Raw genomic sequence first — 19,097 nt, forward strand, 5'->3', positions numbered from 1 at the left:
GACAATTCTTGTGTTTCTGTATGAAATATTACATTTACAACCCCTTATGTGAAAACAAATGTGATTCGTGCCTGATTGGAAACTCCTATGTAACACATATTACACACCTTTCTGATCTCGTACAATAATCGATGTTTACCAACAATTGAATCTGTGTTATAGATTGGTCCCCAGAACACTATTCTGGTCGTTAGAGGGGACATAATGCATCGGTTGGTCAGGCGCAGTATCTTAGTTGATGACGTGTCAAAGTACCCCGATTGCGTGGATAGTTGCTGACAGTATCAACCACTGTATTGCCTGGTCCAATAGTATTGTAGACGCCGCCTTACAGCTGACAATAGTGCTGAGTGCGGCGTTAAACAACAACACACACATTCGACAGTAGTAGTAGTAGTAGTAGTAATAGTAGTAGTAGTAGTAGTAGTAGTAGTAGTAGTAGTAGTAGTAGTAGTAGAAGTAGAAGTAGTAGTAGTAGGAGGAGGAGAAGTAGTGGGAGTGGCAGCAGAAGTAGTTGTACGGAGTGAGTGAGTGACTTCGGTTTTACGCCGCTTTTAGCAATATTCCAGCAATATCACGGCGGGGGACACCAGAAAAGGGCTTCACACATTGTACCCATGTCGGGAATCGAACCCGGGTCTTCGGCGTGACGAGCGAACGCTTTAACCACGAGGCTACCCGACCGCCCCTAGTTGTACGGAATAGCAGTAGTAGTTGTAGTTGTTGTATGTAAATTAGTAGTAGTAGTAGTTCGGCGTGACGAGCGAACGCTTTAACCACGAGGCTACCCGACCGCCCCTAGTTGTACGGAATAGCAGTAGTAGTTGTAGTTGTTGTATGTAAATTAGTAGTAGTAGTAGTAGTAGTAGTAGTTGTAGTAGTAGTAGTAGTAGAGTAGTAGTAGTAGTAGTAGTAGTGGTAGTGGCAGCAGAAGTAGTTGTACTGAATAGCAGTAGTAGTTGTATGTAAATTAGTAGTAGTAGTAGTAGTAGTAGTAGTAGTAGTAGTAGTAGTAGTAGTAGTAGTAGAAGTAGAAGCAGCAGTAGTGGTAGGGTTGAGTGATTAAGAGTATACAGTGATTTATTTTTGAGCGAACATTTATAAGACAACAACACAAGTGTGCATCAACATTCACTGATTCAAAGTATCACCCGATTAATATTGAGTGAGTAATTGTGACCGCTACAGCTATATATAATCAGTTTTGCTACTTAGTCCAACCACCGTAACTCGCTGTGAAGAGTTATCTCCCTTATATGTGCCTGGTCCCTGTGGTGGCGAGTTCGAATCCAAGATTCGTAACCCTTGGTCCATCGGAACCACGTCACCCTGGGTTCTCCTCCTTCATGCCAACTGGAGTACCTTTCAAAGCGGCCTTCAACCAACCTCCAGCAACATCCAGCAACCTCTTAAAACATCCAGGGGGCTCGGGTGGCCCAGTCGTCTAAGGCGCCGCGATTCGCTGTGCAGAGTTGCGTCCCTTAGGCACGCCAGAAACCTATGATTGTGGGTTCGAATCCCGGTTCGCCCCAATTATGTTTCTAGGTTTGTCAGCACCATACCCGTGCTCGTGGGTTTCACCAAAGTGGTAAACGTCTGAGACCTGCATCGCTTCGGGTTTTTCTCCCACATTAACCTGACACGCCGTGATATAACTGGAATACTGTTAAAAGCGGCATTAAACCCAACTCACTAACATGAACATCCATATTCACATTAAGTCCTTGTTTGTGAAATATTCAGCTTTGTAGACCCACAAGGCGATCGTAGCGCAACGACAGCCGTAAGTCTATGTTAAAGTATGGGAGTTGCGATAACCTTAGCGCTACGATAGTGGAACGGAGCGCTGCAGCCTTACAGCTGAGTAATTTGCTATTGACTGCCTCCACACCTGGCTGCCTCCTTTCAATGGATGACCTCTCGTACACCAGCCGGTCTTGCATTCTCATTGTGACGATATGGAGACTGGCTGTGAATACCTTATGTGCAACGCCACGTGATTGACAGCAATTACAAGGCAACCTATATATAGTTTAGAGTTTAATTTGAAGTCAAAACATGCAGTGTTCTGTAAAGTGTTATGGCGATAGAATCCGCCTGCAGGTCGTAATAGCACGTGGTTGACTGAGATGGCGAGTAGACGTGTGTGGAGATATAGACAAGTTATCATCGTCACTGGTTTGGCGGGAACGGTGTCACTGTTTGTTATTCTCGGAGCGACATTCGGTGAGTGTTTACGTTTAAGGACTGTGGGACGCATGTATGGATAGTTTAGTGAAGGCTTCGACAGAAGTCAGTACGAATCATTATTGAGCTATGTCGAATGATTGGCAGCCCTGACGATTTGATGAATGACTGTTGATGTAAGACGTGGATACATTTATATCAGTATATCACAGAAATTTTGAAATATTTAATAGAGGTCGAGAGACGACACGTTACTGTACCGAAAACATTACGTGGCGCGGCTGTTAGTTTCATATGCAAGTGGGCCACTGCGGCTTATTCTCATATTTCGCTGTATGTATACCTGTTTAAACCAGATCCAACGTGTAAGTGGAATAACATTACAATACAATACAATATAGTTTATTAAAGTCTCACCATTTGTACAGCAGGGGTTTAAATAAAGCATTTTAAATATCTAAAAACTTAAAAGTACAAATGCTACCCAAATGGGTTACGAGAGACTATATCTTACACAAATGTAAGTGCTTTATAAAATAATGTAAAATGAGATAAAATTATACATAATATTATAATCATAGTCACAGTTTAGGAATATAAATATTAAGAATGTAAATGATAAGATAAACAGTTAAATATATTGTTAAATTATACATAAAATAATTTTCTTCACATAAACATTTTGAAGCACATGCTTCCTAAAAGTGGTAAGTTACAATGGTTATTTAAAATGGTGATATCTACAGGTGTAGGATAGAACATATTCTTAAGATATGATGTACGAATATCGTCATAAATGGGACAGTGTAAAAGTAAGTGGGTTTCGTCTTCAACTTGGTCTGTACAATATTTACAAAAGCGTTGTGTAGCCGGGATAGGAGGGGAGCAGTATCGGCCCGTTACAATCTCCAGTTTTAGGGAACCACATCTCAGGGAAGCAAGTATGTGCCTCCTTATCCACGACCAGTCGGAGAGCTTTACAACTACCGTATTACCGGAAAGTTATAAACCTATTCATTGGGATCTCTATTAAGTAAGAGAGTTCTTTCTATAGGCATTAAAACCTATTAAGAGGTTTTACTTTCAAAGTAAAACCTATTAAGAGGTTTTACTTTTAAAGTAAAACCTATTATGAGGTTTTGTTTTCGTTCTGGAGGTTTTACTTTGAATGTAAAACCTCAAATCCCAGATTTCACCAAGTAACTGAAAAAATGACTACAAGTAGCAATTCAAAATTGTAATTCAATTAAAATTGAATGTCATGTGTACAGTGAATGAAGACTGGGTAACAAAATGAAAGTCGTCGTCGCTCATCTTTCCACTTCAGAGTCTCTGGTTAAAGGACAGCGAGGTTTCAAAACACGTGCTTTTAAACAAGTGCTTATCAATGCTGCACAATTTGCACGTGAAGTAACTGCTAGCCGTTACGTCACAACTACCTCTGCGTAACAGTTGGATTGTTTAAAGTCGTAAATCTTGTAAAGCAAAAGACACCTTTTAAATTTGCGAATTTTCGTTTTGAAAAGTTTAAAAGAACTTGAATATTGCAACACAAACATTTAGAGACCGAAGATTTCACTTTCATTTAAAAGTAAGTATTTTAGTTGTGTTTTGTTGTTGACACATCCAAGTGCTCTTGACCGCCTGGCAAGTCAGCGAATTTCACGTGCAAGTTATGATATCACGTCTTCAAGGAAGCGCTATAATGAAGCGCCTCATTTATAGATGCTCGTTATAACATTTAATCAATTTAGACGGTTTATAAGTATGGAAAAACACTTTCCCTCGGTTTTGGTAGACAGAGCATGCCCTGTTTTTCCCTCTCCCCAGGGCATGCTGTGTCTACCAAAACCTCGTGAGCATGTTTTCTCCAATCCATAATTACTGTTGCATTTGTGATTCGATTACTGGAGAGAAAAACTAAGCCCCGGCTGTCCCCGCAACTCTGATCCAAGTCACTTACAAAACACCAAGTCTTTGTTTTAGCAGTTACTCTAAAATCACAAAAAAACAATGACAGACCGCTCCGTGGTGTAGTGTACAGATCGCGTGACCGGTGGGGGGGGGGGAAGGTGTTTCCCTCCCCGGCGGTGACTTTAAAATGGAACTTGTTGTTTCCTGCTAGGGCTGGGACGGGTAACTCGGATACCCGGGTCGGGTGGGTACTGAGTAGGACCCAGGTACCCACGGGACTACCCGGATCCGTGGTAAGTCACGTGATATATTGTTTAGTGACAAAAAAAGTATCTAGAACTCTATGGTTACGCTACAAGTCACACATGTTCCTTCTAACTTTTCATATCTTTGAATAAAGATATAACTTCAGTCAACTTCAGAGTATGCATGACCAGATTGTTTAATACATGTATCTAAAGACGTTTTGCCAGTGCTATGGTAATAAAATGCCCAATCGGACAGTTTGTACCTATCTCCTGAGACCTACAGTGGGTACCCGGGTAAGGTCGGATAATGGGGGGGGGGGGGGGGGGGGGGGGGTACCCGGGTAGTACATTCGGACTCATCCTCGTCCTCGCCCAATTTCATGCTTGGTGCTCGGCATTGAGACAAAACAAAACAAGACAAAACAATAATTAATCTGCTCGGGGCAGTATAGCTTGGTATCTCAGCGAGCTTGCACAAAAGCATCGTTAGTCCGGCCTCACAGAGACACAAAGAGACACGCAAAGACACGCAGGTGCATGCACGTCGATATAATAAATGTGCGATAATCTCGAACGCGACGTTATCACCATTTCACCTCACCTCCACCTTCACACAGAACACTGATTTCTCCAAGGTCAAGTCTGGGCACTGTAGAACGTATGGTCATACCTGTCATACCTCCACACTATTTTGTACAGTTCTACGGGGCATGTGTAACAAATACAATTCATGATAACGGGACGTCTCTATATACTTATAAAGACATTATTAGTAATAGAAGTAGTAGTAGGAGGAGTAGTAGTAGTAGTAGTAGTAGTAGTAGTAGTAGTAGTAGTAGTATCGTCGTCGTCGTCGTTGTTGTTGTTGTTGTTGTTGTTGTTATTATTATTATTATTTTTTTAACTTCGTGTCCGTCATCTTTTCTCACATAAAGTGAACTAAATTTGTTTTTAATGCCTCACTATCTTCGTGGGTGTGTTGTGGAGATTCGCATATAATTTCAAGAAGCATCTGTTACTGCCCGACGTGAAGGAAGCTTTTTCTATTTTTCGAAATGATTCTGGAGCATAAATTTCTGTTTATCCTTTTTTTTTAATGAGTGTTTACGAAATCATTGTTGCAAGTTGCCCAAATCACGAGCACAAAAATTGTATTACCAAAGGCAAGTAACTGTAATTATATAATTGATTGACAATGGAAAATGTGGAACAGGGTGCTATGGACTATCTGGCTTTACGAAATGACCAATCAACCTGACTGTATGTACAACAGTTTGACTGTTTATTTTTTCTTCTAATCTGGATATACCAAAACAGCTCGGGACAAGTACAGAGTTGTGACAGCCACACCATCCTGTTGTCGTCACGGTGTCACGTACGGAGGATGGATGACGCCCCTTGAGGAGGGGGGATGTGTTCCCGATACCTCAGTACACACAGGTGTGTTACAGACACAGATGCCCACGCCATCTTGGACACGTGTGGACTTCTCGGACACTTTCCCCGTCGGAGATGGAGGGGGGTCAGTTATCTCCCCTTGGATACGCAAAATGTCAGCCATCATGTCCATGGACGTTCAATGTAATGAAACGTACGAATTAGGTAAGTTGAAATTCAACAGGCACCCATAACATTTGATTACATTGTCCAAATATGTTTTGTATTTCGAATAACAGGAAATATGCATAAATCAAATTGTTATTTTTTATTTCAATATTAACTTTTACTGAAACAGGTTGAAACGTTGACTATAAGTGTGTGGTTCCCTTGCAAATTATTCATAATTTAATGCCATACGATAAATATCGACGTATATCAAATGACCCGTGAAGATCCGGGGTAGAATTTATGTTCAGCAACCCATGCTTGCCGTAAAAGGCGACTGTGCTTGTCGTAAGATGCGACTAACGGGATCGGGTGGTCAGGCTCACTGACATGGATGATGCGTGTCATCGTATCCAATTGCATAGATCGATGCTCATGATGTCAGTCACTGGATTGACTGGTCCCGACTCGATTATTTACAGACCGCAGTCATATAGCTGGAATTTTGATGAGTGCGGCGTTTAACAACAAACATCATGCATACACGCTCTTTCATATTTTCGGAACCTCGTTTCGTATGTCAATGTCAAGAACTGAGAGATTTTATGTAAGCCTCAGATGGATGATATTTTGATTTGCAGGTGAAGCCCGGGTCCTATTATCGCATTGGGACGCGGCATAATTATTGCTCCACGGCTTAAAAGAATACTCACTCACATAATTGTTTTATGTTACTGTACAGGCCACCACCCATCACTCACAATGGATGTCCGTCTAGGCTACCAAAACAGGGGAGACTACACAACGCAATGGACCCAGCTTGCCTACAGGACAATCTCACGCCAACTCGATTGTCGACTTAAACATGCCCGTGTAAGCGCCCTAGGTTCACTTAATACATCTTCCCGAGGCAATAAAGTTCACTGACTTTAAAATTGCAGTTTCCACCCTTGCCGAACTAGGCTGGAATTACTGGGCTCGATCGTAGCACCACCAGTGGCTATTACGAGTTATGTCCGTTTTAAGCCTCTCCTATGGATCAATCAGATTCCACCTCTCGTATCACTTGCGTTTGGTTCACACAAAATGTCGGCGCCCGGTCAAATGTTAAAATCATTCAAATTTAATCCTAAATTTAGTTTATTTTAGAAGGAGCGAAGAGTTTCAAGGTAAATTGATTGATGTATTGGGGAAATCTGGTCACCTAGAGTATATATTTCACTGTTAGGTGGATGAGAGATGGGATTGACACACTGATTTTGGCCTCATTCAACAAAGTTTTGTTTGTGTGTTGTCGTTTAACGCCGTACTCAGCAATATTCCAGCTATATAACGGCGGTCTGTAAATATTCGAGTCTGAACCAGACATTCCAGTGATTGACATCATGAGCAACGATCCACGTAATTGGAATACAAGCATAGTCGCCTCTTACGACCTGTAATGTAGTTAACTAAATACAACCAATACTCTTACTTACAATTCCTCGCCCATTACTAGGTCCGTCATGGCAAGCAGTACGAGTGTCAGTTACTTCCCTTGTTTGAGATGTATGACGTGAGGCACAACGTCTACATCATCAACATCAGGCTGAACAACACCTTCAGCAACGCCGTCATCCAACCTGAAGATGTACATCAGCTACAGCTAATAGTGAGTCCTGTTACTACTTCAGCATTACTCGTCGTCATTATCATCATCATCATTATCATTATCATTATTATTTGTATTTGCCATTACCGAAGGTCCCTTAAAATCTCAGCTGACCGATTCTTCTGTCAAAGACGTCAGGAACAGACAGTAACAGTAACACAACATTAAATGCCTAGAACATTGCATTACCCGCTAACCAATGGCTAGTGAAATGTATAATAGCTGTAGGGGTAGAGCGGGTGGCTATTTTCTCTGGCTAGTTGCGTCTCACAGAAAACTAAATGTTACCACCTGTGTGATGAGATGATGACGCTGCAGTCTGTAGATACCTTGCAGGTCGGTTTCCTCGTCCTATAGTATAATTCGAGTTAAAAGAGTTCGAGTTAACGAGGTGTCAGTGAGTTGTGCTTTTTACAACACTGTGTGTACTCGTCGAGGCGCTGGAGTAGCCCAGTGGTTAAAACGTCCTCTCGTCATGCCGTAGGCCCGGGTTCGATTCCCCGCATGGGTACATTGTGTTAAGCCCATTTCTAGTGTCCCCCGACGTGGTATTACTGACACATTGCAAAAATCGGTTTAAAACCCAACTCACTCGCTCACAGTATGTACTAAATGTCACAATCAATTGATCAGCAAACACTTCTTTTTACCAATTTCCTCTAGAAAATACATAAATAGATACGGGTTAGGTATTGTTTCTATACAATGTATCATAGCGCTCATGGTTCGCGAATCTTTCGTGTAACTTTAAAGGTGCAATAGTCCAGACTCCCTTCGTAGCTCCTTGTGATAGACATGCTTTGCTTCAGACGATACTCGACAACCCTGACTTCACCAAGACGTTTCTGTACATGAAGTCGTGCATGATGGTGCTGATGCTTGTAGTCACGGTCGCCTGCTTCAGAAAAATGACAAGCAACTTCACAGACATCCTCCTGAATAGGTTTTTAACACAATTATTCCACTAACTGATCAGTCACGCCTTGAGATTAATGAGTAAGAAATATATTGCAAGTGATTCCGTGATATTTGATTGGCTAGCCAAAGAGCTCTTTTGCGTTTGTTTCCACAAACCGACAAAAATAAAACACGTACACAAACGTACCAGTGTTTCCTAACCGTCTGGACCCGTGAAGATCCGGGGTAGAAAAGGTCTTCAGCAACCCATGTTTGCCGCAAAAGGCGACTAAGCTTGTCGCTCACTCCTAACTGGCTCGCAACACAATGGGAGTGTCTTGTGTTATTTATATAGAACAATGACGGGGTTTTTGCGTTAAACGGAGTTATAAACGTTAAAACCACTTTCCATAAATCCGCTTCTCATATCTCCTTCGCTTTTACTGTTACATTTCCATAAGCGTAAAAGAATATTGAAGTCAATTCTAAATAAAGATTACATGATTTAGGTTATCAAAAATTATTTTTTAGGACAATTGTGGCAGTTGGGGTGATTCAGGTCATATATAACATACCAACTGCATGGTTGACGACATTACCTTTCACCTACATCATCAACGACATTTTGGAAGTCGGGCTACTATTCGCCATCTTGTTACACGGCTCAGCTCTTGTTAGCGGTGACAAAACAGATCTCAAAGCGAGGCTGAAGATTAACCGGAAACTGCTGAGTGTCGTCTGCCTCATTTCTTTGTTGATGGTGCTGTATAGAGTTGTAATGAGGTTTGACTGGTTTTGTTATTCGTCTTCGTTTTTTAAGAAGCAAATACATAATTATCAACATTTTAATTTTAGCGCTATAGTTTATTAGTTTATTAGAGTTCGCTTTTCAGTCTAAAGAATCGGTTCATTTCCCCAGATTCCTGCAAATTTATGTGTAAATATTGTGAATCAGCTTAAATCCGGAAATACATGCTCACTAATTCACGATGACTGGGTCATTGTCTAACAAATAGAAAAGTCAATATGCTACAAAACAAAAATTGTAAAATATCGTGTGCATTCATTCTTAGAACAAAGTCTTTGAGTGACCCCTTGTCATCCATGTGGACAACTGTCTTGGCGAAGCAGATGGCGGTGTCTCTCCTCATCCTCATCAGTTTCTGGTTGACGTTGGTGCTGATATACTTGACGTGGGTGGCCACGGTCGACAGCCCTTCCCACAGACATGGCCAGATGCACAATAGGAACAATTTAGTATGTATACCGTACGGGAGTTTACTGAAACCAGGGTATGAAACTCCCAAAAATTTCAGCCAGACCACAGGACTGGCTAGCTGAAATACTTGCCAGCCCTGACCAAAACCTGCCTGCCCACTATAATCATATGTTTCTCAGGATAAGCTAACGGGGTTTCTTTTTGGTTACATTTTATCATTCATCTTTACATGTGAATTAATGCTTATCATCGGGAAATATTTAGAATATTTTCACATATGAAATATAACCCGACCGTCGGGCAGGGGGATTTGCAAATCTGGCAGCCCGAGTTGAAATCAACCCGTCTCGGACGGTCGGGCAGGCAGGTATTTCGAACACTGAGTGAAACACCGTGGTATTAGTCATATTTCCAAGAATCCCGAGGTATTCAGATACCACAGTTAATAACAGTATCTCACAAATATCATTCAACCTTGGGGATAGCGAAATCGTTACAAAGATCCCTAGTGCCTAGTTATTTTTTTAGGTATAAAACAACATTCCAAATTGTTCTGGTTCTTGCTATTAAGTTATCATCACAATTCAATAATGTGGGTATATGTAATAGTTTATAAAATATGTCTCACTGAGAGGAATACGAAAACATGTTGTACATGAATTGTCACTTTAATACATACGTTTATGTCATATGTTACTAAATTACACAAAAGTCTTAAGTCCTAATGACTGTCACAACTTACTTAATGTCAAGCAGCGTTAAGGAATTCAAGGAGTCTTCAATCCCGCTATGAACTGGTCCCTTAGTCTGGACAACCTCTGGCCCCTCTCATGTCCTCTTACGAGTTGTGTCTGTGGGTGTGGGGGTTGGGTGTGGGGTTGGGGGTTGGGTGTGGGGGTGGGTGGGGTCATGTGACGACTCAATATTCGAGGTCAATGTCAGTCACATGATTAGGGACTCTATATTGAATTGCATTGGTTCGTTACGTGGAACGGATTAACCAGTGGAATTGCAAGATTCTTAATAGCGGCATAACGAAAGAAAATATGGACTGTCAGGTACATTTACGGTCTTATACGTGCATTGGTTCGTCACGTGGTACGGATTAACCAATGGAATTGAAAGATTCTTAATAGCGGTATAACGAAAGTTAAATATGGACTGTCAGATACATTTTTGTTCGTTTTCGGGGGATCTTACAAACATTACTTACAGATTGGCCAAGAAGTTGGCGCTTTTTGAAGACGAATACAGTATATCTCCCACACCGATTCTGTGTAAGATACATATTTTTTCTTGCCGTAGATGCTGGGATACCGTCGTCACGTCTATGCTGTTGCTGTATGTTCGGCGTTGGTGTTGTCGTCCATCGTCGTCCATGACGTTGGCGATGGGATATACAGATGGGGAAGTGATCTCAGCACAGACAACACTGGAGTGGTATTAATTGGTAAGACTAATTCCCCACAGCGGTGTTGGGGTAGCCCAGCGGTTACAGTGTTGCCCCGGCGCGGTTCGATTCCCCTCATTAGTACAATGTGTGAAGCCAATACATTATGCACGCCAACATGATATTATTGGGGAAAAAAGCCCAGACATGAAATACAAAGAATTATCACTGTATTGTCTGGTGGCCCAACCTCGATTACGTACAACCCGCAGTGAAAACACTTCAATATTGCTGCGGCGGACTTCAACATGTACTCAGTCTTGAATCGTAAAACGATGGAATTATTTCAATAAGGTTGCAAAATATAATAATAATAAGTGCATTTATAATGCGCCAGATTCCATTCACCAAGTGCTCATAGCGCTACACTATTACTACCCAGGTCAATGGATCAGTGAGCACTCGATTTTCATTCTCATCTCCCTGGGGAGTATTCAACCAAAGCCGCCTGTGAGGAGCTAGTAGGTTAACAGCCACATTACCATCTCATCCTACCGGGTACCCACTCACTGCTGGGTGAACAGAGGCACATTTCGAACAAAGTCACTTGTCTAAGGAGACACCACATGTAGTACATGTGCTTCAGTGTGGGGCAGGACCGAGGCCCTAGAAACTCCCAGGAGTGGTCACCCATCCAACGACTCTCCGAGACGTTGCCTAACTTCACCTGATTTGTGATCTGTGCGCTGTGCACAGGACCACGTGTCACCACCATATGAGTGACTTATTTGGGTCCAACGCACGTAATCAATGTGCACAAGGCTTTGACAACGAAGGGTTTTGGTATTCGAACCAACCATAAGCCGATCCTGGCACAGATAAGGGACTCAACTTTACACAGCTACTAGATTTTATGGGAAGCAAAGTCTCCATTGTGCTTTTCACCCAAAGAACATGTCTCCAAGAGTTTGAGTTGTTTTGCTAATTAAATCCATCTGTATATACCATCTTCCCGAGGCAAGAGAGTTAACTGACTATAAAAGTCCAGTTTCCATCCTTGCCGAACTAGGCTGGTATTATGGAGTTAAATTTTGGCTGGACTAACGGGTCTTTGCATAGTCCAATCAAAATCGCGCAACGAAATCGAAATCTGGTTCGTAAAACCGTCGTGCAGATTTCGGTCGATTGCAGGATTTACAAAGCATGTGCACCGCGAACTCGTTGTCAACAGATCTTTTTCAAATCTTTTCATGTTTTTAATCAAGATGCTCGCGTGATTTGATGCACTTCGCGATGTAAGACCCGTTTTATTACAATATAGATCTTGATTATCGATCAGATCGTCTTGGCTTGGCGCCGCCATTTTGTCTGAAGCAAATGCATGTTATACGAGAGGTGAAATCTGATTGGTCCATAGGAGAGGCAGAAGGGACATAATTCGTAATAGCCACTGGTGGCGCTACGATCGATTCCAGGAATTCCAGCCTAGTTCGGCAAGGGTGGAAACTTAACTTTTAAAGTCATTATTCATTATTCAGTATTACTCATTATTTTGCGATACAGTTTTCAGTATTATTTCCGGATCCATGGTAGAGTAGGTCTTCAGCAACTCATTCTTGCCGTAAAAAGTGAGACGTTAAACCACAAGCAAAACTTATTATTTCAATTTCATTACCAACAAAGGCCTGACATAGTTATTTTAACTGTCAAAGTCAGTCGAAGCGTGTAATGTATTACCATGCAGTATCATACACTTATAAAGATTCAAGGACGTCAAGCTGTGTCTTGTTAACACTATGCGGAATGTATATGTTTCAGGCCTGTATGGGTGCATCAACGTCAACACAGCATGGATACTACTGACGTTCTGCATGCCTCCACAGTGTGACCAGTCCAAGAGCACTGTGGTCTACACAACTGACGCTGGTCAGGTTGACATCCAGACGTTCAGGAGTGAGACGGGCGGGACGCAGAGAGAGGTTGATGTTGAGGGACTGGAGGAAAACCGCGTCCTTGTTTGTGGTGTTGATGCTGACTATCTTCTTGACCCGACAATCACGACCTTGCATGATTGATTAGGAACAGAGAAACTGCCTAAAACAGTTGCCAAAATGATATACATCGAATGGATTTCCGTTTCGGAAGATCCAGTGTGGATTTGTTGCTGAGTATGAAGGAATTTGGATGGTGATCTTCCCCGCTCAGCCTTGGCCATCTTCCCGAGGCAACATGTCCACTAGCCTATATCAAAGCCTAGTTTCTACCCTTGCCACATCAAGGCCACTTTTCTTGGCTCGACCCTGGCGCCACCTCGCGTAGATCTCGAGTTGTACCACTTGTAATGAAAACGCGATATACATTCAGATCGCTGTTCTCAGGGGACCCAGTCGTCTAAGGTGCCGCGATTCGCTGTGTAGAGTTGCGTCCATTGGGCGCGCCAGAAACCTATGATTGTGGGTTCGAATCCCGGTTCGTCCCTATTATGTTTCTAGGTTTGTCAGCACCATACCCATGCTCGTGGGTTTCACCGACGTGGTAAACGTCTGAGACCTGCATCACTTCGAGCTTTCCTCCCACATTATGCTGACACGCGGCGTTATAACTACAATACTGTAAAAAGCGGCGTACCCAACTCACTCACTCACTCATATTTCGTATAGCTGGCGACCACAATAGGCGACGACCAAGTCGTTCAGACAACGAAAACATTCGCGATTTCATCATGGACACAAAAACATAGGCAATCACTTTCACACGAAGGTGTACCATTCGTCACCACTCGCCCCTTTCCGTAACCTGCAAGAAGACTCGTCCCCCCTATCGATGAATGTTTGTGCGCAAATACGACAAACCAATCAGAATGCAGTATGATTCCAAGGTCTTGGTCAAAGAATCCCTCTGATACAATTTTTGATTTTACATATGTCTTGCATTCTAAAATATACCCAAGACACATTTAAATGTGTTCAATCATACTGTATAATTACGGATGTTCCGATGTGCTTTAAATTGCATCTGAAATATATATAATATATGGGAAATATATGTGAACCATTACGCAAAGAGTTGACAATTGTTTTAGGTATGCCCGTTTGCTCTAAGACGGAACCCGGTCGCAAAAATGGCCACGAGAGGGGCACGAGTCGCTATTCGGCTTGTCCCGAAAGAACACGAGTTGGTCACGAATGGAAGGTGTACCAGTCGTGGATGTTGATTTTGTGAAACGTTCTCTGATTGGACTATAGATATGTGCGATAGTCCAATCACATTTAGCACAGGAAAGTGGGCTTGATGTGGCAGGGGTGAAAACAAGACTGATTAAAAAGGATAGTGGATGTTCTTGCCTCGTGAAGACGAGCCTCGACATACCAGGGTACTTACAGGGTACGACCAGGTACAGCTGTGATGCTACCATGTAAAACAGCATTTACTCACTCACTCACTCACTCACTCAGCCATGAAGTATATAAAGACACGGGTATATTTGAAGTTTTGATTTAACAATGAAATCATATCCCATTTTTCATTAACCACGCAGATTCATGTGACAGAGGTAAAGTGAAGGTCGGGGTTCATATCCAGAGAAAGGCAGGTCGTTGAAGGGTCAGAGTTCACAAAATATCAAGGTTTTTTGGCAAAGAAAGGTCAGGATCTGTATATAAATGTCAGGGTCCAAAGTGGAAGAGCCTGTACTGGTTTGAGAAAGGTTGGGGTCTACAAGGGCTCAGGATTATTTGAGCGAGGGAATGGTCAGGATATGTACAGGCTAAAAACAGGTCAAGGTCAGTTAGGGCCTGGGGCGTTTGGGTGTGAGAAAGGGCAGGGTATGTAATTGTATGGCCGCCAAGTCGTCTCCTGCCCGACTCAAAAATATTCCAATTAAGTTTTCATACCCAACCACTCGCCCGCCTGAACACATGGCATCACTTTTTTTAAAAACGAATGAATTTCCGGTTTCGTAAAACAAATCCTTACTAAATTGTATTGGTAGGATATTCGAAAATGTGACTCTGTCTAAAGCTTCGTTCCGTCCGTCTTGTAAGCTCTTTTCTCATCTTTTTTAAGCTCTCAAAACTAATTTCCCTTCACCGTTGCACTTCAATATAGCTCCTGAAGGCCATCTTCCTGAGGCAAGGGAGTTAACTGACTGTAGATGCCGGAAACTGGATCTTTATAATCAGTTAACTCCCTTGCCTCGGGAAGACGCTGAAGGTCTACGTAAACAGTCATGTATACTGCTGTACACCCATACAAAACTTAGCACAACAAGAGGTTAGATACTCACATAAACTTTACTAAACCTCAGTCCAATCCCAAATTCACAAGTAACTGGACAGGGCAAGCTCTTTAAAGAATGGACAACCGGAAGTGACCGAGGATCGACTCGATCTCAAGATCTCGGAGCACTACTTGCTTAACCATGAGAAGTTATTTTCAAGGTGTTCAAGCCCGGCCTGCCCGTCTCGTGCTCTGAGATTCCATTTTTATAAGAAAACAATATGTGAAATGCTGGACTTCCTCATAGATAACATCTACGTAAGATTTGGAGGTAAGACATTTAGACAAGAAGTATGCATCCCACGGGTGCCAATTGTGCTCCCATTCTTGTGGATCTGTTTCTTTATGCATATGACTGGGAAATTCTGCTTGGATTGGCGAAGTCAAAAGCAGTTAATTTGGCAAAGAAGCAGCCCTAAAATTATCGTAAAGTTATCGTAAGGAAGCCTATTTTCGGAACTATCGTAGCCTTAAGATATCGTAAGATTGTCATAAATCTAAGATAGCCCCATACCTGTCGTAAGTTTATTTTATCCTCATCCAAGATGGCGGCATACTTTGCCAAACAATTAGTCTGCTTTACGTTCAAACATTGACATTTCATTTTGTTAAACTGTGTGATTCGAATTGACACTTCGAAAACACGAAGAACGTATCAATGATTCCACGTCAGAAATGTTCTTAATCGCGACAGAGATCCACATAACTATGAAGTCGATAGCTTAAAATATATTTCTATCCAAGTCCATGCTGAAGAAGTGTGAAACAACATACCTTTTCGATAACTTGGGAAGGATAAATATGAAAGGTGTCGGCAGCCTATGGTAATGTTGTTATTGTCAGCGGCTGGGAAATCCCCGTGACGTCATTGGGAAACACCACGTTTTTTTCAATCTCTAACACACATGAGTTTTCTGTCCGAGTTACGATAGTATCGTATCTTTGTGCGATCTGCGGCAGGTTTACGTTAGTTGCGAAAATCTATCTTATCTTAACCTTAAGATATCTTATCTTGGAACGTAAGTTGTTAAGATTTATCTTAGCTAAGATCGTTTTCGAAAATCTAGGCCCAGGAATATCGACGATCTGATATCTGATAACAATCAAATAGCCAATTTACCCACCTGAACTAGAAATAAAGGAGACCAGTGAGACCGCCTCATCTGTTTGTTTCATATTTAGATCTATGCATAAAGATTCAAAGTGACAAAACACTTTCCACGTGACTCTATGACAAGAGGGATAACGTCAACTTTATACATTTCACAACTTTTCAGATACAACCGAGCATGCTCTCTCTCTCTCTCTCTCTCTCTCTCTCTCTCTCTCTCACACACACACACACACACACACACACACACACACACACACACACACACACACAAAAGCAAGTGTAGCCAGCTCTAGTTTGCTCGATTCCACATCAGCATCAGAATAATTTTGTTTTGTTTTAATTTTAGAGGAGAGAAGAGTATTGTGTAATATAAGACATCATAGACTAAATGTTGGTCTATGGTCAATTCTGTGTGCACGAAGTCATGGCTACAGCTGACAGGATCTAATTGGGTTTTTTTTGTGCTTGTTTACTCAGAGGTCAATCTCGGTTTCTCAGTGAGCCTCGTGAAGGGAATATATCATATTGGCATTACAGCACACCATCGCCTTAAACACATCTGTTTGTGTTTTTTGTTTTGTTTGTTTGTTTGTTTGTTTGTTGTTTAACGCAACACTCAGCAGTATCCCAGATATATGACGGCGGTCTGTAAATAATCGAGTTTGGACCAGACAATCCAGTGATTCACATCATGAGCATCGATCCGATGACATGCATCAACCAAGTCAGCGAGCCTGACCACCCGATCCCGTTAGTCGGCTCTAACGACATGCATAGTCGCCTTTTACGGCAAGCATGGGTTGCTGAGGATGTATTGTAACGGGTCCTTAAACAGGTAGCTCCATTCGTTGCGCTGCGTTACGGTTAAGCGTGCCTAAAACCTATGGTCGTGGGTTCGAATCCCATATTTGCCCTGATTATGTTTCCAGATTTGTCAACACCACATGGGTTTTACCAAAGTGGTAAATGTCTAAGATTTTGTTTGTTTGTTGTTTAACGCCGCACTCAGCAATATTCCATCTATATGACGCCGGTCTGTAAATAATCGAGTTTGGACCAGACAATCCAGTGATTGACATCATGAGCATCGATCTACGCAATTGGGATACGATGACATGCATCAACCAAGTCAGCGAGCCTGACCACCCGATCTCGTTAGTCGCCTCGTACAAGCATAGTCGCCTTTTATGGCAAGCGTGGGTTGCTGAAGACCTATTCTACCCCGGATCTTCACGGGTCTGAATATCTAAGACCTGTATTACTTCGGGCTTTCCTCCGGAATCAAGCTGACACAGCTCAAAGCCGCGTTAAACCAATCTCTCGAACTTTACACATATCAACAGATTCGTTAACGCGTAATGTAATTATCTCAGGTGCGCGTGATGCAACTTGACGCCGACTGTAGATATGTACAGCAGCAGGTTGGGACGACATGTGGCGTCATGATGACGCCCACGTGTCACCTAAGTCTCCAGACAGGCATTCTGTTGCAAACACATGTTAGCGTATTGCCGACCCGATGTAGTCGGTGGTAGATATAAACCGAACACGCAAAAGGACACACCACTTTTAGAAAACCTTAGCTCAACCAAATTCCATACGGTTAGGATTTCCCCAACAGGGCAAGCATAGAAATTACGAACGAAGACGTTAATGTTATGTTATGTCATTATAAACATCATCTTTTGTACTTTCTAGGCTCGCCATATTTATACACACACACACACACACACACACACACACATACCCATAGAAGAAAAATATTGATTGTAAATACAATTTTTCTGATATGCACTTATACCATCTACAATGTTTGTTAACGTAAGCGCCCAAACACACCAATTTTCGTGCACAAGGGCATTTTATTGTTTCTTTCATCATAGTGAGCACAATTTTCACTTGGCCTATGCTAAAGGCCTCATGCACGTGCAATTCATGGAAAGAGCAGTAGAAGTATGGGTTTATAAAAGCACGTGTTGATTAGCGATTCACTCTATCATTTTCACCGAAAGACAAGGTCGAATATGCCACGGTTGAGTGCTGCAGATCGAAATATCGCCATTGGTCGTATTGAGGCCGGACAAAGATTTGGAAACGTTGCCCGGCACCTCAATGTTCATAAAACAACGATTTCCCGACTTTGGAGCCGATACACCCAGTTTCATGCAACTGAAGATCGCCCCAGAAGTGGTTGGCCAAGGGTTACCACACCACCTCAGGATCGATTCATCCGGGTCACCCACCTACGTAATCGGCTAGCCACACCTACCGTCACTGCAACACAGGTGCCAGGTTTGAGAAGAGTGTCCGCACAAACAATTAGGAACCGTCTACCAGAGGCCGGTCTACGTGCAAGAAGACCACTTATTGGACCTGTTTTACGCTACCAACATCGACGCCAAAGACTCAGGTGGTGCACCAACGTTCGGATATGGACCCTAAGAAACTGGAGGCGCGTCTGGTTTAGTGACGAATCACGTTTTCTCTTACAACGCCGTGACGGAAGACAGCGTGTCTATAGAAGAGGAAACGAACGTTTTGCCCCGAACTGTGTTCGGCAGGTCGACAGATTTGGAGAAGGGAGCGTCATGGTGTGGGGAGCCATGTCTTTCAACCAAAGATCAGACTTGGTGATCATTCGTGGCAATTTGACA

The 19,097-nt window shown here is 42.4% G+C and overlaps 1 protein-coding gene across 1 annotated transcript; it reads left to right on the top strand.

Moving 5' to 3' along the window:
- Positions 1–1,995: 1,995 nt before the first annotated feature.
- LOC124114496 (protein wntless-like) lies at positions 1,996–13,151 on the top strand. The gene is made up of 9 exons (XM_046475088.2): positions 1,996–2,226; positions 5,667–5,951; positions 6,637–6,767; positions 7,393–7,545; positions 8,355–8,488; positions 8,974–9,225; positions 9,516–9,699; positions 10,967–11,111; positions 12,870–13,151. Exons 1-9 carry the CDS (start codon positions 2,130–2,132, stop codon positions 13,124–13,126), a joined length of 1,638 nt encoding a protein of 545 aa, XP_046331044.2. The 5' UTR covers positions 1,996–2,129; the 3' UTR covers positions 13,127–13,151.
- Positions 13,152–19,097: the final 5,946 nt, after the last annotated feature.

This window comes from Haliotis rufescens, unplaced genomic scaffold (genome assembly GCF_023055435.1).
Source record: "Haliotis rufescens isolate VD_foot unplaced genomic scaffold, xgHalRufe1.0.p SCAF_2, whole genome shotgun sequence".
In the NCBI taxonomy this organism is placed as follows: domain Eukaryota; kingdom Metazoa; phylum Mollusca; class Gastropoda; order Lepetellida; family Haliotidae; genus Haliotis; species Haliotis rufescens.

Coding starts and splice junctions, on each gene's coding strand:
- LOC124114496 (XM_046475088.2), top strand. CDS start 2,130: ATGGCGAGTAGACGTGTGTGGAGATATAGACAAGTTATCATCGTCACT. Junction 7,546..8,354: donor TACATCAGCTACAGCTAATA/GTGAGTCCTGTT, acceptor GCTTTGCTTCAG/ACGATACTCGACAACCCTGA. Junction 8,489..8,973: donor ACAGACATCCTCCTGAATAG/GTTTTTAACACA, acceptor ATTATTTTTTAG/GACAATTGTGGCAGTTGGGG.